Genomic DNA, 21,758 nt, shown 5'->3' with positions numbered 1-21,758 from the left:
AATTAATTGATTAGTGGGGATCAATCTAGGTGATGTAGCCACTTGTGTATTTTCTCACTTGTCATCATTGCCTCTATGTATTGCACAGACACTCTGGACAGATTGAAGTATCCCCCAAGTTTTTAGGTCTCAGTTTTGGAGAAAATATGTCACTCCTCCTCAATTAGGGTCCCCCATCACTTTTCTCAGAAAGATTTTGTGCTGAAAGTGAGGGAATATGATGGCCAAATGCATAGGGTGCTTAGCTATAAATTAGAGATGGGTCGAATAGCAGATTTCTCGAACTCGAATATCGAATTCGAATATTAAATCATTGCTCGAATATTCGAATACCTCGAATACTAGAATTGCACAAAGCATATTAAACGTATGTTTCTTCTTCTATTTCACTTGAAGAATGTATATATAAAAAGGTATACAGTGGAACTTTGATCTATCATTTTTCAAGGGGATGGACGAAAAAACGATGAATGCGGAAATGTTTGACTAGGTTGAAAAAAGATCGGATGCTTTCCCGGCGTATGCTGGTAGTGAAGGCCAGCCTTGAAGATGGAGTACGACTTGTACCCCGAAACGTCGGCAGCCATGAAGGAGATTACCCGGTGGAGATTTCGAATAGCCTTTGACTAGGTTGCCTATGCAGCAGGAAACCCAAGATTTTGGCGAGTAATTGTGATTTCCTTTAAAGGATTCAAACAGGAATTTAGCTGATTAATGGAATATTTTAATTTTATGGAAACAATGTGGGCATGTAGTTGATTCAACTAACATCTCTTTCAAATATCCTTAGGGGACACACCACCTCGGGAAAAAATGATTGCATGCCGTCTCGGCATTTACACTGCTACGATGGATTTCTGTCTGATGTATACATTCTTATCTACCAAACGCCATTTCAGCTGCACGCCCATCTGATACTCGGCTTCATTCAACTTCTTATTTTCAACAGGTAGCTCGCTTTACCCCCACTCCTATTGTCAACTGCTAGCAGACAATCCGAAGCATTTTGCAAAATACACGCGCTTCTCCACCAGGTTTTCTTCTTCAATTATTTTCAGTTCATCTTTGAAAGTTCTCATGAGATAAGCAGAAGAATTCGAATTGCTATCAGGGAGATACCAAATATCCTGAGAAAATACCCCTTCGACTGTGACAATAGATATTATTATTATAAGTATTCTACCGATTAAGGGAGATTTCCATGGAGTGCTTGAGGAGAATTCCAGGAGCCTCACTTCCATCCTGCACTTCCCTCTTCAATTCACAATGAGACCTACTCCCTTTCATTCTATCTATAAACCCTATTCTTTTCCTTCCTCTCCCTCGTTTAACTATCATTCTTCTCTATAACACTGTTTTCAACATTCCCTCCCCGTTAAGTACTCGCTCCATCCATACCCTTCTGTCTCCTCCATATCTCATCTAAAAGCTCCGTGTCCTCACCCACCATGTCCAGCACTTTGTCGTTTCTCCTCCTGTCCATCCACTTCACCTTCTCCATCCTTCGCCACACCCACATCTCGAATGCCTCCAATCTTCTCTCGTCTTCTTTCCTCAGTGTCCACGTTTCTGCACCGTAGAGAGCTACACTCCAGATCAAACTCTTCCAGGGTTCCCACTCAACCGTGAAAACCTTAAAACCGTGAATTAGCCGTGAATTTCCTCTACCGTGAAAAAACCGGGAAATAGCCGTGAATTTCGTCTTAAAACCTTAAAAATCTCTCAATCTTGATAATAATACCTTCCCAGAAATTTTCATCTTCGTTCGTAGCTAGCGCACTTCTATTCATTGTGGCGAGCATCGTCGCATGCGGTCGCATGGGTCAGAAAATCGTGGGAACGAATGTTGCCTGAAGAAAAAAACATCTTTCCCCAGCGCAGGCCTTTTCTCTCCCCCTCCTGAAATATGACACCACTTCTCATCAGCTTGTTTGCTTTCCTCAAATGGCTTGGTTTCCCCTCCCTCGGTCACTGCTTAGTCCCCCTTCCACCCAATTAGCCTTCTCACTGGCTGCAGCGACCACTTTCGAAACTAAATCTAGATGGCCATTGTGTCGAAAAATTTGAACGTTTATTCAACACCCTCAATCCTATGACTGGAAGACCGCTAGCCTTGACAACCTGCCATGCGCTGTGGACACTACGCTCCCTGCGTTTGAACCGGGTGACAGCGAGCTTTCGGCGTGACGTTACTAATTCTCGCGCATTGCGGCCCTGAAAACGAGAGAAGATTTCCGCTTATGGCAACACAGCGTACACGATTGTCGCATGCGTCGACCTGGAACTTGCCAGTTTTACGTCGCAACCGGAAAGTTTGTGTGGAGTTATTTACTGTCGGTGGTGATCCAGTTCCTCCTCTTTGTGCTATCTAAGGTAATGCTGTTTGTTTGTGTCGTTAAAGCCTCAATGCCGTCGCGATATAAATTGCTACATAGTCTCACGAATACAAGGATCAAGAACTTTGCTATTTCCTTGATCCTTGTATTCGTGATATTATGGATTTCCACCAAGTTACGCCCTCTACGATTAATTATGCTACATAGTCGTTCCATTTTTCCCAGAGCAACGGTAAGAAGGGAACATGATTTGCCTCTGATTAGAGAGATCGATTCAGTTTTGGTTTCAGAGTATTACGATAGCAGAGAAAAGAAGTCATTACACTGCCGCTTTCAAAAGAATGTTATACGGTGGAACCTCGATCTATCGTTCCTGCATTGATCGTTTGCCGTTTCTGGTCCCAAATAAAGTTCCTTAAAGACAATTTAATTTTTTCCCGCATCTATCGTTCCCCGAAGTATCGTTTCTCGCATTGATCGTTTGAAGATCGCGGTTCCGACGCAGAATTTTCCCGCATCCATCGTTTGACGAAAATGAGACGAAATAAATACAATGTGTCATTTATGGCTAATAACGACAAGCACGTAGTTGGAATCCTCCCCAAGAGATGGAACTACCATTGGGAGAAGCTCAGTGCCGTGGGAAAGTAACATTAGCGCATTTCCCAAGAACCTTTATCCCCCTCCATTCACCATTCTCCTCCCCCCTTCTGACGCTTTCCTCTTCTTCAAAATAAAAACAGGTCCCAGCTCGCGCAGGGATCTTATTACGAAGACCTTAGCTTCGAAAATATCGAGTTACACGAGAACAATAGAAACGTGTTTCGCGCTCTCCCCTCTTCTCACCAACTGACCTTTTTCAGCCTAACTGCTTCGAAGTTCCCAGTTTATGGAGGTCAACTGCTGCATGAATCACCTATTAGCCCAAAAGGTATCTAACAATGATATTCAGTAATTGCTATTATGCTTTTATTAGATTGAAATGTTAGTAATTTGCACGTTAAAAAAAACGAGACCACACATGACGTATTTTAAGCAAGGAAATAGATGGAAAAATACGATGGTGATTTTTGGCGAAACGCGATATCCTCGTAGCTGAGCTTACGGCAGTTAATTCGGCATTTTGTTCCGAAAACATGATACCAGGTTGTTATCAGTTATCAATTTACGAGCTATACTACTACTAGTAGTCTCACTTGTCAGAGTTACTGACGAAGGGATATCTTCTCAGGATTTTTGTTTCTCCCTACTAACAATCCGAATTCATCTGATCATCTGGCGCTACGCTAATTAGAAAAGAATGGGCATCTTTAGGGTAAAAAATTTCATGGCGCAGTCATATGGTCACGCTTCGCCCTCTGCAGTGTGCTCTGGCGATACGTCAGTTCCGAACTTCACCTCGTACGAGTGGTTCCCTACTTTCCGGGGTGGCTGGACTTCGAACCACCGAGTGTTTTCCATGTGGGTTTAATAAAGTCATTTTCACTAGTTTAATTTTAGTCGTCTTCCGACCATGGCCCCTCCGAAGTAACTATTGAGAACTTAAAGAGATGGACTGAAAATAATTGAACATGAAGAAAATAATCCGGGCTAGATGCGCGTGAATATTGCAGAGCGCCTTGGGTTGTCCGCTAGCACATGACGTTAGGGGTGGGGGTAGAGTGAGCTACCTGGAGAAAACAAGTAGAGATATGAAGGCGAAGATCCAGGTGGGCGTGCCGCTGACGATTAACGCAACATTGTTCACGCTTTACACACTACCTCAATTGTATTAAAAATATATTCATTAGACAGGAACAATTCAAGTAATTGACTATTTTTGGCCTTCGTGATCCATCTCACAACCAGTCACTGCACCGGCGAATGCGGTTGTTTTAGGCACAACATGCACGTTGCTCTCGTGAATATGTGTACTGGAAATGGTGTTTGATGGATAAGAATTTTTACATCTGACTGAAATCCATAATAGCAGTGTAAATGTCGAGTGGAGAGCAAACATTCAGAATTTTGAAAGAGATATGCGTCGAATCAACAATATGACGTATGTGTCTTGATAAAGTACTACTATTCCTGTTATTATCTAAAATATTGTTTTGAAACCTTTAATGAATTTCTTAATTACTCGCCAAAATCCTGCGTTTCCTGGGACATAGGCAATCTGGCAAAAAAAATTAAGCATTGATCGTTTTTCCGCATTCATTTCATAATCGTATCGTTATTAATAAAGAAAAATTGTCCCCTAGAGGAGTTCCAAAAAAGGAGGGTAGTCTTAGTATCGTGATCGTCTTAGATTCGTGCTAATACGTTGTATGAAATTGTTTTTCGATTTATTATGTTCTATTAACAATTTTCATAAAATATTTTCCGCTGAGTAAGAAAGAATCAATTTATTATATTCTATAATCAATTTAAATAAAATATTTTCCGTTAAATAAGAAATATTGGGGTGGGGGAAATTCGGTTACTGTGCAGTAATAACAACGTGCGCAAAAAACAATCTCTCAGCGAGGAATTAAAAAAGGACCTCGAGTGTCCGGACGGAAGAAGGTCCGAAGGGTATTCGGCGTCCGGGCAAGAGCGCGGTTGGGCTGGTCCTTTAGTCGGCCCTGAATTTTGCAAACGATAGATCACGTCATAACAGATATCACTTTTCATTGCGGCGTTAACATTCACGGCGTTTTTCGCGTACGTTAATTTTCTGTTGATATACGGCCAGTGATTTTCTTATTGTTGGCTTATTAACGGACCGTAAATTCAGCAAAATTGAGACCGTGAAAACCTTAAAAAAAAACCGTGAAAACGTGAAAAATAACCGTGAAAACCTGGAAAAAGCCGTGAATTTCATTGTTCAGGTAGAGTGGGAACCCTGCTCTTCACTAACCTTTTCTTTAAACTTTTACATAACGATCCTCTTAGAAACTCCTTCCCATTCATGAACGCCTCCTTTGCTCATGCAATTCTCTTCCTGATGTCCTTACTACTGTATCCGTTTTCCTCTAACGTACTGCCTAAATAGTTGAACTGCTCAACCTGCTCAAGTTTTTCACCACCCACCTTTATCTTAAGTCTCACATTCCTCGCTCATGATGCTTTACAAAACCGCATAACCCTAGATTCTTCAGCAGCTCACATGGGATATTGTCCATGCCCACTGCTTTCCTGGCCTTCATATCATGAAGGGCTCTCTCGATTTCCAAATCTAATATCCCTGGCCCAAGATAATCCTCCTCCACTTCAATTTCCTCCTTTGAAGTCAATCTCTCTGGCCGTCACACGAGTCCACTCGATGATTAATAGACTTGTGAACATTCCTCTTTCACGGGAGTCCTTTGTTAAAGAACTGAACCTCATCCACCACATTGCCTCGGTTAACGGGTACGGTGGGTATCTGGTTGAGAGGATATTACGGAATTCACGGATGAAGAAGGCCATCAAAGAAATCACAGACCTTAAGCCGACCTCAAATATCAAGAAGTGGGTGAAACTACCATATGTAGGCAAAGAGTCTTACAAAGTCTCTAAGTGCTTCCCGAGTGACCGATTCAAATTCTGTTTTTATTCCCCAGTGACACTTAAAACATTATTCGACAAATCGTTAGATAAATTGGACCCTCTTTCAAGATCCTGCATTTATGAAATCAGCTGTGACTCGTGTGACGCAAAATATATAGGTCAAACAGGCCGCAATTTCAAAGTACGGGCAGCAGAACATAGAAGATGTTATGAAAAGAAAGACACTAAATCCCAGATAGCCGCTCATCTCATCAACGAGGGCCATTTGTGCAATTTCAACCCAAAAATTTTGGCCTTCGAGAATAAAGGACGTCGGCTCGTCGCACTTGAGCAGTGGGAGATCACCAGAAGGAAGAAACGCAAAGGAAATCTCATGAACGACATTGAGTTCCTTAGTCATTCCCCGCTGTTAGCCCTGCCCCCGCTAAAACCTTTAACCGAACCCCATTTCCTTACGTATCCCAACCGCCTCCCCACTCCATTCCCCCATCCTTTACCCCCCAACCCCTCTCCCGCTTCCACCAACTCATAACCATACCCCCTCCTTTTCGCATGTACATATATAAGACTTCTTGACGTAAACCATGCATTTGTACCTGATGATAGCGATGATTGGCTGAAACGCGTCGTACTTGAATAAATACTGTGGACATTCACAAAGTTTTTTCACATTCATTTATAACTGCAATATGTTCCACAACATCTCGCCAGACACCGTTGAATATATATACGTACTAGGTTGTGGTCCGAATCCACATCCGCTGCAGGGAAGCTGCACGAGTTTTTCACACTACTCCTAGACCTCTGTCTTACCATGATGTAGTCTATCTGATATCTCCCAATATTCCCTGGACTTTTCCATGTGTATCTTTGCCCTATGTGATGATTAAACCAAATGTTTGTAATGAATAACATATTGCTCCTGCAAAATTATGCTACTTTCTCACCCCTGTCATTCCGAATTCCTAATCCAAAATTTCCTACTTCCTTTCCATTCCTCCCTTCCCCGACTGAAGGGTTCCAGTCCCCCATCACTTCCAGATTTTTCTTACCAGGAGTTTCTGTAATTATTTCCTCAAGCTGGTCATACACCTCATCTACTTCTTCTTACCTATGATTGCTTGTGGGCATGTAAACTTGAACCACCACAAGGTTGGTGGGTGTTGCCTCAATTTCTACCACAAGAATTCTATCGCTTACTAGATCTATACCTACCATACGCCTACCCATCTTCCCGTTTAACACTAAAGCTACTCCTCGTTGGCTTGCCTCCCCACCAATATATGTGCCCATCACTGCAGTAGTCCACACTGTCCTTCCACCTCATTTCAGTTAGACCCAAGATATATATCCTCCCTTTCTGCATTTCCCTTTTTATATTTTCTTGTTTACTCGCCCTCATCATTGTCCTCACGTCCCTACATTCATCAATGCCTGCTTCTTCTCCATCCTCTTGGCCTTCTTGTCCTCCTCCTTGGTCGCTGCCGCTGATGCTGAAATAGATGATATCTCTCTGCAAGGATTTCGTATGATACGGACCTTGGCGACCTTGCTGCCACCTACGACACCTGCCCTTAAGGGCTGGGTCCCACAATGCCGAGGCTCGCTCGATCAAACTCCATGTTTTCAGGGAAGAGATAGTTGGTAGGGTCTCCCACTTCCATTTCAACAGTGTTTTTTACATGACGCCATCACGTGGACTACCTTTCGTCTAGCTCCTACCCTTCGAACTATCTGGTATGGGTGGCCCTACCGGGAATAATAGTAAGTTAGTCCTGACAGCGCAGCTCTAGGGGTCATAGGAACGTGCAAGCCTTTCCACCGCAACAAGTGTAGTCCAAGGGAAAGGAATCAATGGATATATGTACATTGAAATTCTTTGTCATAAAGATTAGGTGCAGCTGACTAAAGGTGGTGCTAAGAAGAAAAACAACTCCCCTTGGTAGAGTTAAAAAGTACAGTAGGTGGTGTTTGGGAATAGCACAAAGTGCAAGTTGCAAACCTTACAAGCTGCTTTTGCTTCATAAGCTGAATGGAGAAATTTTCAATATTCATTTGAAGTTTTACTGTTGTGAGCATAGTTCTCAGTCAGTGATTCAAACTGACGCTTGGTTTTTATAGATTTAAATTGACTTAAGAAGTGTGAAATTCACAATTAAAGATGCCTGTGGGTTGGGATGCCTATTTCCTTAGGCCCCCTCATATTACAAGGATTTAATTCTGGGCAAGCTTTGCCCAGATACAAATCCTAGCCCCTTCAATATGTATTGCAGAACTATGCCTGCTAGACTTCTACTTTAACGGTAAAGGGACACACTATCAGCCTCTTCAGGCAAATGTGCATAACCATGTATGAATTTGGTTGTAGAGGTTGTCTATTAGAAGGCATATATTTAAATCTCATCTCATATATGCATGTGTTATTTTACAATTTGATATATTTTTTTCCTTTTGTTTATAAAATTTTGACTTTTCAGGCTGTGAAAGAGTTTTACATGAAGTCATATGTGGCGTATATAAATGAAGAAATAGAGGAACCTCCAATAGAGCATGTGATGGAGTTCAGAGAGCGTATCAGTGAGTGTTGATGATTTTACTTTGATGGTTTGCAGCAATGTTTTCCGGTATTATTATCATTATATTAAATGTTTAAATTTTATCTCAATACTCCAGACTCAATTAGAGACATGCAGCCGGACCTCATACAAGAAATGGTGATGAGACGGGACCAAATAAAGAATTTGGCTGATTCTGATCAGAAAGCTTTGGATCAGATCAAGGATCAAAGAGAAGTATAATATCTATTCCAACTGCTTGTGCTTTTCTTTTCCTTGTTTTCAATTCTATATAAATATATTATGTACTCATTCTATACTTACAGAAATTATACTCAGAAATTGAAGGGATAGTTGCTGATATAGAAAATCTTGGAGTTAACAATTCTAAACAGGCTGCTGAGACTGCAGAATTAATGACTAAAAGTAGTAAAAATTGTGCCAAGAAAGAAGGGTTGGGTATGTATTTGTAAATCTCCATTTTTACATTTTTGAGCCAGCTGGTGAGGAACAATACCTCCTAATGCTTTTTGGGTGCAGTCTCATATAGGAACTCGCAATTCGTTGCTTAATCGATAAATTTACGTTTCCATGATTTATTAGGTTAAATAATGTTAGAAATGTTATTCCTGCGAAGGTTTCCTAGTTTGAATGCTAAACTCTGGAGAAATAAACGGTATGAATTTAAGGGGAAATGGAACAATACATTAAATTTGGAGGATTCGTATAAGCTGCACACCCCCATTTTTTCACCGGCATTTCCAGAAAAAAGGTGTGCAGCTTCTAAGGGTAAATACGGTATTCATGATTTTCGCTGAAAATTTTGTTCCTGTGAGAGGAAATGTTTTTGTTTACTAGCGATGTCTGATGTTTTCCCTGTCTCCCTCTGAATTATTTCATTTTCATTGATTTTGATATGATATTGTGGACTAATTCTTAACATTCATGCCCGTTTTTGAATCCGATTTAGTTATTACTAGTGATGGGTCGGTTCGATTCCTCGATTCTCGACCAAGAACCAGAATCGGAAACGAGTACTTGCCTAAGTGAAAAATCGATTCCGATTCCAGTAGTACTTCAAACCACAAATTTATATACGACCGCGTTTCCAACAGTCATTCGTATTTTCGCGCCACGTAATCGTAATAACAAAACACATATCTTAGAATGTGCGAGTACTCAAAAATTCGAGTCGAGTCGGGTAGTTGGTACTCGACTCGAGCGTTTCGAGTAGCATTACGAATGTCGAGTCGAGTAGTTAAGGTTACAGAGCTTTCGAGGCTAGTAGGTCCAGCATTCTGCCGACAGGAAGCGCTATCATGAAACTCATGTAATAATACAGTTTTTAAAGCCGATAAGTCATTCTAATGCCTTGACCTGGTAGTTTCAGCGGTTGCAGCTTGCTCTATACACTATAGTTGTCGACGTGGGCACACTGCTCCGAAATCGGAAAAAGCTGGAGTAAAGTCCAAAATGACCTTTATGGGTATAGAGACTTGAAACTTAGCGTAATTACTCATAAATTATTACCAGATATAGATTTATATGCCATTTGACATAAATACGACCCTTTAGTGGCCCAAACATGACCTACTTTTCAAAAGCACGCGCGATCTCGTTTACCTCGAAAACGTTTGAATTTATCCATGTGATGTTGCGTTGGTATGATTTTTATGGAATAAAAAATGCAATATTCCTTTGACCTGGTGCTTGGTGCTGGTTGCCTATACTTTCAATGAATTGTGAAGATTTTGGCTCTCATCTGTCTGCTTTTATAGCGCAAAATGGTCGACCCGTTTTTCACGTGAAATTTGACATAAAGTAGACATTATCTTTCGTTTACGTTTCGTTTCGGAAAATTTGAATCACAATACAAAGTAGAGATTTATAGAGAGTGCTAACTAGAGATCTTGGGGAAAAAATGTTTGCAACGAAGGAAATGAGAGGGATTTTTCAAACGCGCGTCAAGGCTGAGCTACACGCCGCGGAACTCTTGAGGCTCGTAACTGAGGCCGATTTTTCAAGTTTTTTAAAACATTAGTCTTGAAAATCGTCATTTAAAGCATGGATAATTGTCTTCATTGACTTGAAACACTAAACTGAGGATGTTAAAAAGGATTATGTATAGATAGACTGGACCATTTAGCGCATTACTCGAGTGAAAATACTAAGGATTGGATATTTTTCGGAACCATCCCACGCATAAGAAATATGGACCGGGTTTTGAAGTAAAGTTAAGAGATTAAGTCAGCATGCTTAAGAGAGAGGAAAATGAACTGTTTTCGTGAAAGGCAACAACCGATACCCTTTTTCCCTTTCTACCTTCGCCGAGTTGAGTCGCGCGGAAGGGGGAGTTTTCACACCACAAGGCTCTTTTAGCCTCTTTTATTACTGCGTCCGTCCGAGTCATTTGTAGCGTTTAGTTTCTTTTTTGAACTTAAAAAATAGCAAGAGATTTTAAGGTTGATTAAATGACGTGAGAAGTATAGAATTTTTTTGGCTCTACAAAATTAAAGTTTAGCTCTATAGTTTGTTCGCTTCGTCCACTTAATTTCCATTAACACTAGAACTACCGATGGAGTCATTTTGACTCCTCGCTATTTTTATTTCTCTCCCTTGACTATAATTTTCCGAATTCCGGCCTGAAATTCCGTGACTTTTATTCATTTTTGACACAAAATAAGGCTTTGCGATCAAAATAGCTCTAGAAAGTAAAATAGTACACATTTTTCAAAATTTACCATTAACTACCAAACGGAGTCATTTTGACTCCCTAATATATTTTGCTTGTCTTTTCGCCAAATAGTAATATTTGTTCAAGAGTTTATTTCTTCTTATGTAAATAATTAATTCAAATCTATCGATGGCTTAAATATATAATTATTTCGCTTTTAGGCCAATATTTGCGAGACTTTGAAGGCATTTCTAATTTTACGGGTCCGTCTTTGGAACTACAAACCATATGAATGTCCTCATATCATTTTATCTTGCGATAAAGTGGTGAATATGCCATTCATATTGAGTATTTTCAAATTCATGGGTTTAGAAGCCGTCGTGTCTGCCCAACCTCCCTTACCCCTCCCTTCTCCCCACCTGTAAGACTCGCACAGCACAATACTGTATACACCGTATTGTGCTGCAGTGCTTTTATTTCAGCCTTGACTACGTGGAAGTTGATTTTCAAACCTGAAGAAGTACCTTTGTATCCTTCCATTGACATAATGATGAACCAGGGAAATAAATCAGTAGAATGAAATAAAGTTACTGTCCTATCATTGTCGGCTCTGACAGCGCTGGCTGTCGCGCGTCGTACAGGAAATCCGTGCGCTGTCCTTTGCATTAGTGAATCCAGTGAACTCTCTAGTGGACTGTAGAACTCTGGTGAAGTAAGGCTTCCATTTTTTCTGACTGGCAGTATGACCAGAAGAAGTAGGCTAAAGCGTGAAGAAGTCCTTTCTATGTTGCATTCTAAACCGGAAGGTGAATCGGAATGCGAAAAGGAAGAACATTTCGTCTCTGACGAAGTCGAAGATTTTATCCCTCAAAACGTTTCTAGCTAGTCTGAAGATTCAGACAAAACACGTGCGAAGGATATGCAGTAATTTACATTTACTTTCCCTTTCATAAGGAGTTACAAAACAAAGATATTATCTACGATTATTTATTGATTCGTTTATACTGACTCACATAAAGCGATGTAAAATTGTGGAAGCACGTAGGTAAAATTATGAAGATTTTACTCTTTCCGATGGGGAGCTAGATGTATGTATAGCCATATTTTATGCCCGCGGAATATCAAGTACAAATGATCTCTCTATTGCAAGTATTTGGTCAAATGACTGGGGAATACCATTTTCTAAAATGAACGACTGGGAACCGGTTTGTAAAAATTTTGCACTATCTAAGATTTGATGAGAAATCAAATCGATTCCAGCAGCTCAAAGCTGTCAAGTTTGCCGTCTTTTCAATAGTGTAGGATAGATTCACAGATAATTACATTGATTGTTACAAACCTGATCCGTACATCACGGTTGTTGAACAAATTTTCCCCAGTAAAATCAGGTGTATTTCACTCATTACATTCCTTCTAAGCCGGACAAATAGGGCCATGAATATTGGCTAGCTGTTGACAAGGATAGCAAATTTCTTGGAAATGCCTTCCCTTATGATGGAAAAGATAATTCACTTCATGCAGATTGCCGTTTAGCAATACTGAAAATAATGCAACCGTTTCTGAAAAAGGGCAAAATATTACTGTAGATAATTACTTTACCGTAGTCAAACTCGCTGAACAGCAAAAAAGCTAGGGTACTAGTGTTGTGGGAGAGGTAAATAAATAGAAGAGAAGTACCAAAAGAAATGAAATCACAAATATACCACAAGAGCATATACTCAGCGATGGCCTATCCACTCGTTGGAAAATACTTCCGACTTAGTAGGTATTCATGGATAGTGTACAAGGAGACTAGGTACCAAAAACATTTCGCGCAAGACGCTTTTGAAAAAGCTCGATACAGAGTTGGCTGATACTCATATTAGATCTCGACAAAAGCGTGGCATGTCCAGTGCTGCATATTCTTCTAACGGGATTCTGCAAAAAAAATATTTCCAGGCAAAACCAAGGAGCAAAAAGAATCGATCTGTTGGGAATTGTATGACCTGCCAAAATCTTTGTGTGAGCAATTAAAATGAACGACAGTTCTTGAACTGTAAAGCATCTTAGCCAAATGCGTGGCTTATCAAATGCAATTTTTGCTGTATATAATCTTCCCAACTTCCATTTAGCCTAGGTATTATTTTTAATCATTCAAACATGATTATAATGTGTTGAAATGTCTATGTTTGCTGTTTAATCCAGTTCCTCTGTGAAAATCCTATTAAAACAACATAGTATGTAGGAAAAAAGAATTTCAAAGCAATACTGTCGAATCTCGAATTTTAAAAAAAATTAATTTTTTGTTAAAACCACGTCTGAAATATTGCAAAAATAAAAAAAAACGATAAACTAAAGCAATGTATGAATAAAAACAGAGATAAACTGGAAAAATAAACAATTATAAGGTAGGAGTCAAAATGACTCCATTTGGTAGTTCTAGGAGGGGTGTCAAGTCCGGTATTCCTAGTGTTAAGATTCAAGATCCAAAGAAATCAGTGATATAATTTTTAATAAAAATTCCAAAGTCTCCGAAATCTTGCAATTTTGGTAGGAAAGAACTTGCCCATTAACAGAAGTGTGTAGCTATAGGAAATTTTCTGCAGGTAGCAATACTGTAACATGGAGACGTCAAAACCAGCTGGCTGAGCTTGTAGAATAATTAGTTTTTCTGCTTGATAATTTGAAAGGGCCAAATATTACATGATTCATATACGTAGTATGTAATCTTTATTATAGCTGTGAAAATTACTAGACTCAGGGCTCTCCCTTGCAGTTTGGATACATATATATGGTCGACATATTACTTGGGGTTAATTAAATTCAATTGTCCCTATGGAACTGTTGAAGACACATTAATTTTCATTCATCTCCTACTTCTGACAATAACCATCATCAATCCTCATTATATTTTCCTTCTTACATTAGACTAGACATTCATCATAGAAAATTGGAGTGGAATATATTGTAGTATGCTTTGCTGTATTGACTGGTTCAGAAATGATCATACTAGACTCGACTCGATTCAATACTCGCGAGTAATTTTCAACTCGACTCGAGTCAAAAAGTTCTACTTTCACATCCCTATTATATTCCGAAGGAGCAAATGCAGACTAGGGAGCCTGTGACAGGTATATGGTCAAGATAAAGTGATGCATCTGGAAAAGTACCCAAAGTCAACATAGCAAACACTGTTGAAGCTGAAGTGGAAGCTCATTTGTCAGAGATGAATACACCACCAAATTCCATCCCTGGGAAATACTGGAAGACTTGTATATCGTACTCAAGGCTGAAAGTATTAGTGAAGAGGTTTCTTGCCATACCGCCATCCACTGTGTTCAGTGAAAGACATTTAGTTATGCAGGAAAAATATGTGAAGTAAAATGCAACAGACTTTATCCTGACAGAGTGAAGATGCTTTGCTTTCTGAGCAAAGATTTAAAGTCTGTAAAAGGAGAATAAATTTGAGAGACATTATTGATAATGATAAGATATCATCAATTTAAGATGGATATTAAAGAAGATACTTTTATTTTAAATGTAAATATGAGTGCTAATATTCTAAAGTGATACCTATCATGTAACAACACTTTTCAGGTACGTTCTGTTTTGAAATTTAGCTATTATTTTAATTACATAGTGATGATATGAAAGATGCTTTTGTCAACTGGCTCTTTCACGGAGTAACATTTTTTAAAGTGGTTTTCTTGTTGCCTGGAATTAAGTGTTGTTTTTCTTGGAGCCTATGGCATCAGAATCGATGGAATCAGTATCGGTAGAATCGGAATCGAAATGTCAGAATCGGGATCAGAATCGATAAAATTTTGGAATCGACCCATCACTAGTTATTACCTGAACTTTTGACACCCTGCAAAGTAGGAAAAAACGTTACCGGATAAACTATATTCTTTGATGGTTAAAATTGATAATTTTTTACATAATCAGGGTTCCCACTCAACCGTGAAAACCTTAAAACCGTGAATTAGCCGTGAATTTCGTCTACCGTGAAAAAACATGGAAAAAGCCGTGAATTTTGTCCTTAAACCTTAAAAATCTCTCAATCTTGATAATAATACCTTCCCAGAAATTTTCAACTTCGTTCGTAGCCAGCGCACTTCTATTCATTGTGGCGAGCATCGTCGCATGGGTCAGAAAAGCGTGGGAACGAATGTTGCCTGAAGAAAAAAAAACATCTTTCCCCAGGGCAGGCCTTTTCTCTCCCCCCCTCCTGAAATATGACACCACTTCTCATCAGCTTGTTTACTTTCCTCGACTGGCTTGGTTTCCCCTCCCTCGGTCACTCCTAAGTCCCCCTTCCATCCAATTAGGCTTCCCACTGGCTGCAGCGACCGCTTTCGAAACTAAATCTAGATGGCATTTGTGTCGAAAAATTTGAACGTATATTCAACACCCTCAATCCTCTGATTGGAAGACCGCTAACCTTGACAACCTGCTATTCGCTGTGGACATTAGTGATGGGCAAAGTCGATCATTTTGGTGATTCAATCATTTTGACTCGAGTCACATAAATGAATCAATCAATTGATTCAATCAATATGATCGAAAAGACTCAAATGAATCAAGATCGAAAAGACTCAAAGGAGTCATGATTGAAAAGACTCAAGGGAATCATGATCGAAAAGACTCGAAAGGAATCAAGATCGAAAAGACTCAATCAATGGATGTAATAAATCACTTTGAATAATCGAATAAATACTGCCTCATCTGCAAAGATCATTGGTAACGCTGATTGCTATCCATATTATCATTTCATATACTATTTTGATTGTGATTTACTAGATCAGTAAATTACATTGCAAAAATGAAGGAAGTGGTGTCATGAAAATATTTGGGAAGGCAAAACTGCCACAGTTTCTTAACACTAATAGAAGAATTTCTAACTATATATCTCAAAATATAACACTAAGTACACCACACCCATGAATCTGATCTGCAGGATAATTTTATTAACGGCACAGTAAAATGTTAACAGCTTTAACTTCTACTTCTTAACGTTCTCCTACAATTTAAGAGTCATCTCAATATTTTCCTTTTACGTGTATTGGTGTTATTAATACTTATAACTGTTGGAAAACATATAAGAAAAAGATTACACAAGTATTCAGTTCTGTATAACATAGTATTTAATTTTCTCACAACTATTTCTGCCCTGTCGAAAAGAGATCAAGCACCGATCGTTCCAAATTTTGAAATAAACCGGAAACCGGGATGATTGATATGATACCGGAATTAGGAGTGATTGATGATTGATGATCGACTTGTTTAACGAAATGAATCATGAGTCATTTGATTCACCTAGTGATTCAATCTTTTTGATCGAATCGTTCATGATCGACCCATCACTAGTGGACATAACGCTCCCTGAGTTTGAACCGGGCGACAGCGAGCTTTCGGCGCGACGTAACTAATTCTCGCGCGTTGCGGCCTGAAAACGAGAGAAGATTTCCGCTTATGGCAACACAGCATTACACGATTTTCGCATGCGTCGACCTGGGACTTGCCAGTTTTACGTCGCAACCGGAAAGTTTGTGTGGAAATATTTGACGAGTAATAAAGTAAAGTGAAAGTGAAAATAACATGTTTCAGCAGGTATTTTTTATGTCTTTATATATTTCAAACCAAGTGAATTATAATTTACCTAATTGCACCTATCTAAGACAAGGTATTTTTTCCTCCTAACTCCTGCAGAAAAGAGGGTTCGTCTTACAATCGAATGCAAAATTCTCGACGTCAATCGGGTTGCATAATTTTCGTCAGGAAAAATTATGGATACCAGAGTTTGTCACCTAATATATATAGCTATACAACGAAAAATCAACGTCAAAAATACCTGAACTGTAATTTAGCTTATTTAATTTTGTGTTTAAGTGAAAAACTATTGCCATTTTAGGCAGCAGGTAAAGCGTGCGTGCCAATCAATCGCCGGGTGCACTTCTGCCGTGTCCGCGAGATCGCCTGCTTTACCCTGGGTTCGGCTCCATTCAAGTTAGAGCTTGATCAACTTACAAAATGTTTGTGTGATTGATTACAATTTACCTAAATTTTAACCAGAGGCGGATCCAGGATTTCTTTCTGGGGAGTGGGGGAGCACAAGCAAAGCCGTATCCAGGATTTTGTTCCTGGGGGGGGGGGGGGCACAAGGATACCTCATGATACAAAACGAGCGCAATGATAATATGACCGTATTCAGAATAATGCATATTTTTTAAGTGTCTGGGGGGAATGTGCCCCCGTGCCCCTCCCTAGATCCGCCGAGGATTGTAACGTTAAAGCCTCAATGCCGTCGCGATATAAACTGCTACAAAAGTCGTTCCATTTTTTCCAGAGCAAAAGTATGAAGGGAACATGATTTGCCTCTGATTAGAGAAATCGATTCAGTTTTGGTTTCAGAGTATTGCGATAGCAGAGGAAAGAAGTCATTACACTGCCGCTTTCAAAAGAAAAGTTATACGGTGGAACCTCGATCTATCGTTCCCGCATTGATCGTTCGCCGTTTCTGGTCCCAAATAAAGTTCCTTATAGACAATGTAATTTTTTCCCGAATCTATCGTTCCCCGAAGTATCGTTTCTCGCATTGATCGTTTGATAATTGCGGTTCCGACGCATAATTTTCCCGCATCCATCGTTTGACGAAAATGAGACGAAATAAATACAATGTGTCATTTATGGCTAATAACGACAAGCACATAGTTGGAATCTTCCCAAGGGATGGAACTACCATTGGGAGAAGCTCAGTGCCGTGGGAAAGTAACACAACACTACCTGAATTATATTTAAAATATATTCATTAGACAGGAACAATTCAAGTAATAGACTATTTTTGGCCTTCGTCATCTATCTCACAACCAGTCACTGCGCCGGCGAATGCGGTTGTTTTAGGCACAACATGCACATTGCTTTCGTGAATACATGTACTGGAAATGGTGTTTGATGGATATGAATTTTTATATCAGACTGAAATCCATAATAGCAGTGTAAATGCCGAGTGGAGAGCAAACTTTTTTTAGTGAGGTGGCGTTTTCCTTCAGAATTTTGAAAGAGATATGGGTCGAATCAACAATATGACCTTTGTGTCTTGATAAAGTACTACTATTCCTGTTATTATCTAAAATATTGTTTGAAACCTTTAATGAATATCTTAATTACTCGCCAAAATCCTGCGTTTCCTGGGACATAGGCAACCTAGCAAAAAAATAAAGCATTGATCGTTTTTCCGCATTCATTTTATTATCGTTTCGTTATTAGGAAAAAAAAAATTCCCCTAGTGGAGTTCCAAAAAAGGAGGGTAGTCTTAGAATCGTGTTCGTCTTAGATTTGAGCTAATACGGTGTATGAAATTGTTTTTCGATTTATTATGTTCTATAAACAATTTTCATAAAATATTTTCCGTTAAATAAGAAAGAATCAATTTATTATATTATATAAACAATTTAAATAAAATATTTTCCGTTAAATAAGAAAGATTGGGGTGGGGGAAATTCGGCCACTGTGCAGTAATAACAACGTGCGCAAAAAACAATCTCTCGGCAAGGAATTAAAAAAGGCCCTCGGGTGTCCGGACGGAAGAAGGTCCGAAGGGTATTCGGCGTCCAGGCAAGAGCGCGGTTGGGCTGGTCCTTTTGTCGGCCCTGAATTTTGCAAACGATAGATCACGTCATAACAGATATCACTTTTCATTGCGGCGTTAACATTCACGGCGTTTGTCGCGTACGTTAATTTTCTGTTCATATACGGCCAGTGATTTTCTTATTGTTGACTTATTAACGGACCGTGAAAACCTGAAAAAAACCGTGAAAAATCTGAAAAATAACCGTGAAAACCTGGAAAAAGCCGTGAATTTCATTATTCAAGTAGAGTGGGAACCCTGATAATGAAAAAAGCAAAATATACCAACAAGAAGCTTCTCTGCAGCCTCTTGCTAGATGAGTGACAGTTTGCTGAGTGAAAAGATGGGTGGCCATCTCCAACTCCGGAGGAAGAACCCATTCCCTCCTTAGCTCACTCCATCTGGATTTCAACTTTCTTTTCCAACGATTTGAAAACTAGGCTTGAATTGTAAGAGTCCACAAACCCTTGATACAATATAATAGGAATCCAAGTACACATATATCTTAAAAATTCATTGTGTTGTGACATGGAAATAAAATAATTCAAAGAGAAAAATTGGGAAAACATCACATTGATAGTATTCATGAGCACGAGAAAATCCTCGCACAGAAAAGGTTAAAATATCGGTAAAATCATGAAGCAGGCGTCTGTAAAAAAAGTAGAAAGAAATATTTATAAAAGTACCGCAGACAAGATGCAATCTAAGAATCTCAGCGTAGGAGTTAAACACTGTAGCCACTGGGCCACAACAGTGTTTATTTCATTCAGAATTCTGAAGGGGATTCAAAGCAAAATACATTGACAGCTACCAATCCTTGCACCGCTAGTGACTAAAGTTGGATTGCGAATTAATGTGCGGAGACTGGTTTCACAGTAATGCGGCAACTGTTCCCTAGTGGAGCCTCCTGTAGTAATATAAACTGTGGAAAAAACCATTTCCGTATATCACTCATAGGATCATCTAATAACCCCCTCCTCAAATTTTATTGTTATGTGTGTCTGTACATGTGTAGATCAAAAGCGTCTTGTGAACTCATACCCAAGCAACAAGATTTGCACCAAGAGGATTAATAGATATGAGTAGTATTACATATTTGAGTTTTGTTTTTCCTATGAGCAAGTGAAGAGGTGTGCCTGCCCGGGAGAATGACCAACCACAGAAGTTATATACATGATGTGGCGTAACAAATGGTATTGAGAAAAGGACACAAAGGACATATACAAGAATTGCCATTAGAAAAAAATTCCCCTGGACCAGGATTCGAACCACGGACCTTTGGCTTTATGCACCTAGTACCATGAGCCTCTGTATAATTGCCATGGGAATTAAAGAACCTGGATAGCATAGTGGTCTGCACATTGGCCTGGAAAGCCAAAGGTCCGTGGTTCGATTCCCGGTCCAGAGGAATTTTTTCTCATGGCAATTCTTGTATATTTCACTGCCGTTCACGCGGCAGGGTTAGAATTATTACAGACACAAAGGGCGCGTCGTGTGCGCAACCGAAAGCACCTATGTGTTAGCTTTGGTTGCAAACTGTGCAGCCGTATAAAAACTTGTAGTGGACAGACAAGCAGACATCCTCTTTTATGTATACATACACATGTATGGATGAATTAATATTGCTCCAATGTCAAATATGTAGTGAATGGCATTCTGCTTTTGGTTTTTCATATGTTGTCATTTATCTGTATACTTTAAACATGGGGCCTTGAGCTAAGGCAGGTTGGTTTATTTTCTTGGTTTAGTTTGAATAAAAACATGGATATTTATGCTAATTTTTTAAATCTTAATATTCTGTATAAACTTTTCATATGGTTTTCTAGGATATGGGCTGCAAATTGCAACACCCCAATGTGTTTAAATGAAAACAAAACTATGCAGTGTTCCTTTGCTCACACTCGCATGTTTATTCCTGTATGCGTGATAGTACTGATATTATATATATATATATGAAGCATTGCAGTTGGTGCATTGAAGACAATGAGCTCCACTCTGACTGCCTCTATTTATCAGTAATGGGAGCTAGTTTTAATTTTCTTTCAAAAATAAATTATTTTTTAATAAAAGTATTTTTCTGACAAAATTACATAAAATTCTTTAACTGTTGTTGCTGACGAGATGTTTAAATGTTTTAGTTGATGCATTTTCCGAAGTATTTGTTGTATTTTTGTTATTATGATTTGATTTGGGAGGATTTTATTTTACTGAGTATTGTGTTTTATCTCAAGAACTACTGGAGAGACAGAGTTTTTTTTGTGAATTCTCTTCTTATTTTGTAAAAGTTGTTGTTTATAATAACTAAAAATTTCTCATTTTATCTGTGTGGAAGATGTGGTCTCAGGTATTGGTGGAAATATTAGCCATGTTCTATGTGCCACCTCCTAGCTCTGGCTAATAGCGTAGTTGTTTGGTAGTTTTAGTATCTACTCTCCAGCTATTTGCTATAGAGGCAACATCTGCGTAAAGCGACAAAGTGTAATCATCTACTTCACGAGGTTTGCAAAAGTTTTTTTTTCTGATTAATTCCTTCAAATAGGCATTGGTTAAAAACATTTATGCTGAATTGAATATTTCTCTTTTATCAAATTGAATTAAACTTCTTGTTGGGTGTTGTCGACTTATATATACAAGTCTTGGGCGGTGAGGCACTTTTAGGATTGAAATGAAACATGTAGTTTAGGTGCACATTTTCCTTTATGAATAAAAATGTCTTTATTTCAGTTGCTATGCTGGAGCAGCAAAGAAAAGATAGGGATGATTTGAAAGTCATTTGCTCCAACCAGAAGTTGTCTAAACCTGAATGGGATCAGTTGGTGGCTGACAATAAAGCGACTCGGGAAGGAAATCAAATGCTTGTTGAAATGTGTGAACAGACAAAGAAGGTAGTTGATAGCTTGGACCTCAAAATTTCAGCTATTCGTAACAAGGTATGCCATTTTTGCCTAAGTCAGGGATTTATGTGCATGCACCACTGTAAACAAAAATGAATCCAGCATTATGTAGCTACATTGGTGGTGGAAGAATTGTAATGAGCAGAATACAATGTAATTTAAATCTGAATTGCTGTAAAA

General features: G+C 39.1%; 1 protein-coding gene across 7 annotated transcripts in view; it reads left to right on the top strand.

Annotated features, from left to right (window-relative positions):
• Positions 1-21,758, top strand: part of LOC124157303 (kinetochore protein ndc80) — an 89,983-nt gene that overhangs the window by 6,225 nt on the left and 62,000 nt on the right. For all 7 annotated transcript variants that reach the window (XR_006864570.1, XR_006864568.1, XR_006864567.1 and 4 more), the window contains exons 5-8: positions 8,327-8,426; positions 8,523-8,641; positions 8,731-8,863; positions 21,409-21,614. Coding sequence is in view for 1 of the 7 variants with exons in the window: in XM_046531922.1 (XP_046387878.1) it covers positions 8,327-8,426; positions 8,523-8,641; positions 8,731-8,863; positions 21,409-21,614 (558 nt within the window). In the remaining 6 variants the exon portion in view is untranslated. The remainder of the gene's footprint in view (positions 1-8,326; positions 8,427-8,522; positions 8,642-8,730; positions 8,864-21,408; positions 21,615-21,758) is intronic.

This window comes from Ischnura elegans, chromosome 4 (genome assembly GCF_921293095.1).
Source record: "Ischnura elegans chromosome 4, ioIscEleg1.1, whole genome shotgun sequence".
Classification (NCBI taxonomy): domain Eukaryota; kingdom Metazoa; phylum Arthropoda; class Insecta; order Odonata; family Coenagrionidae; genus Ischnura; species Ischnura elegans.
Note: the sequence above shows the minus strand (reverse complement) of the source record. Positions and strands in the feature narration are given on the sequence as shown.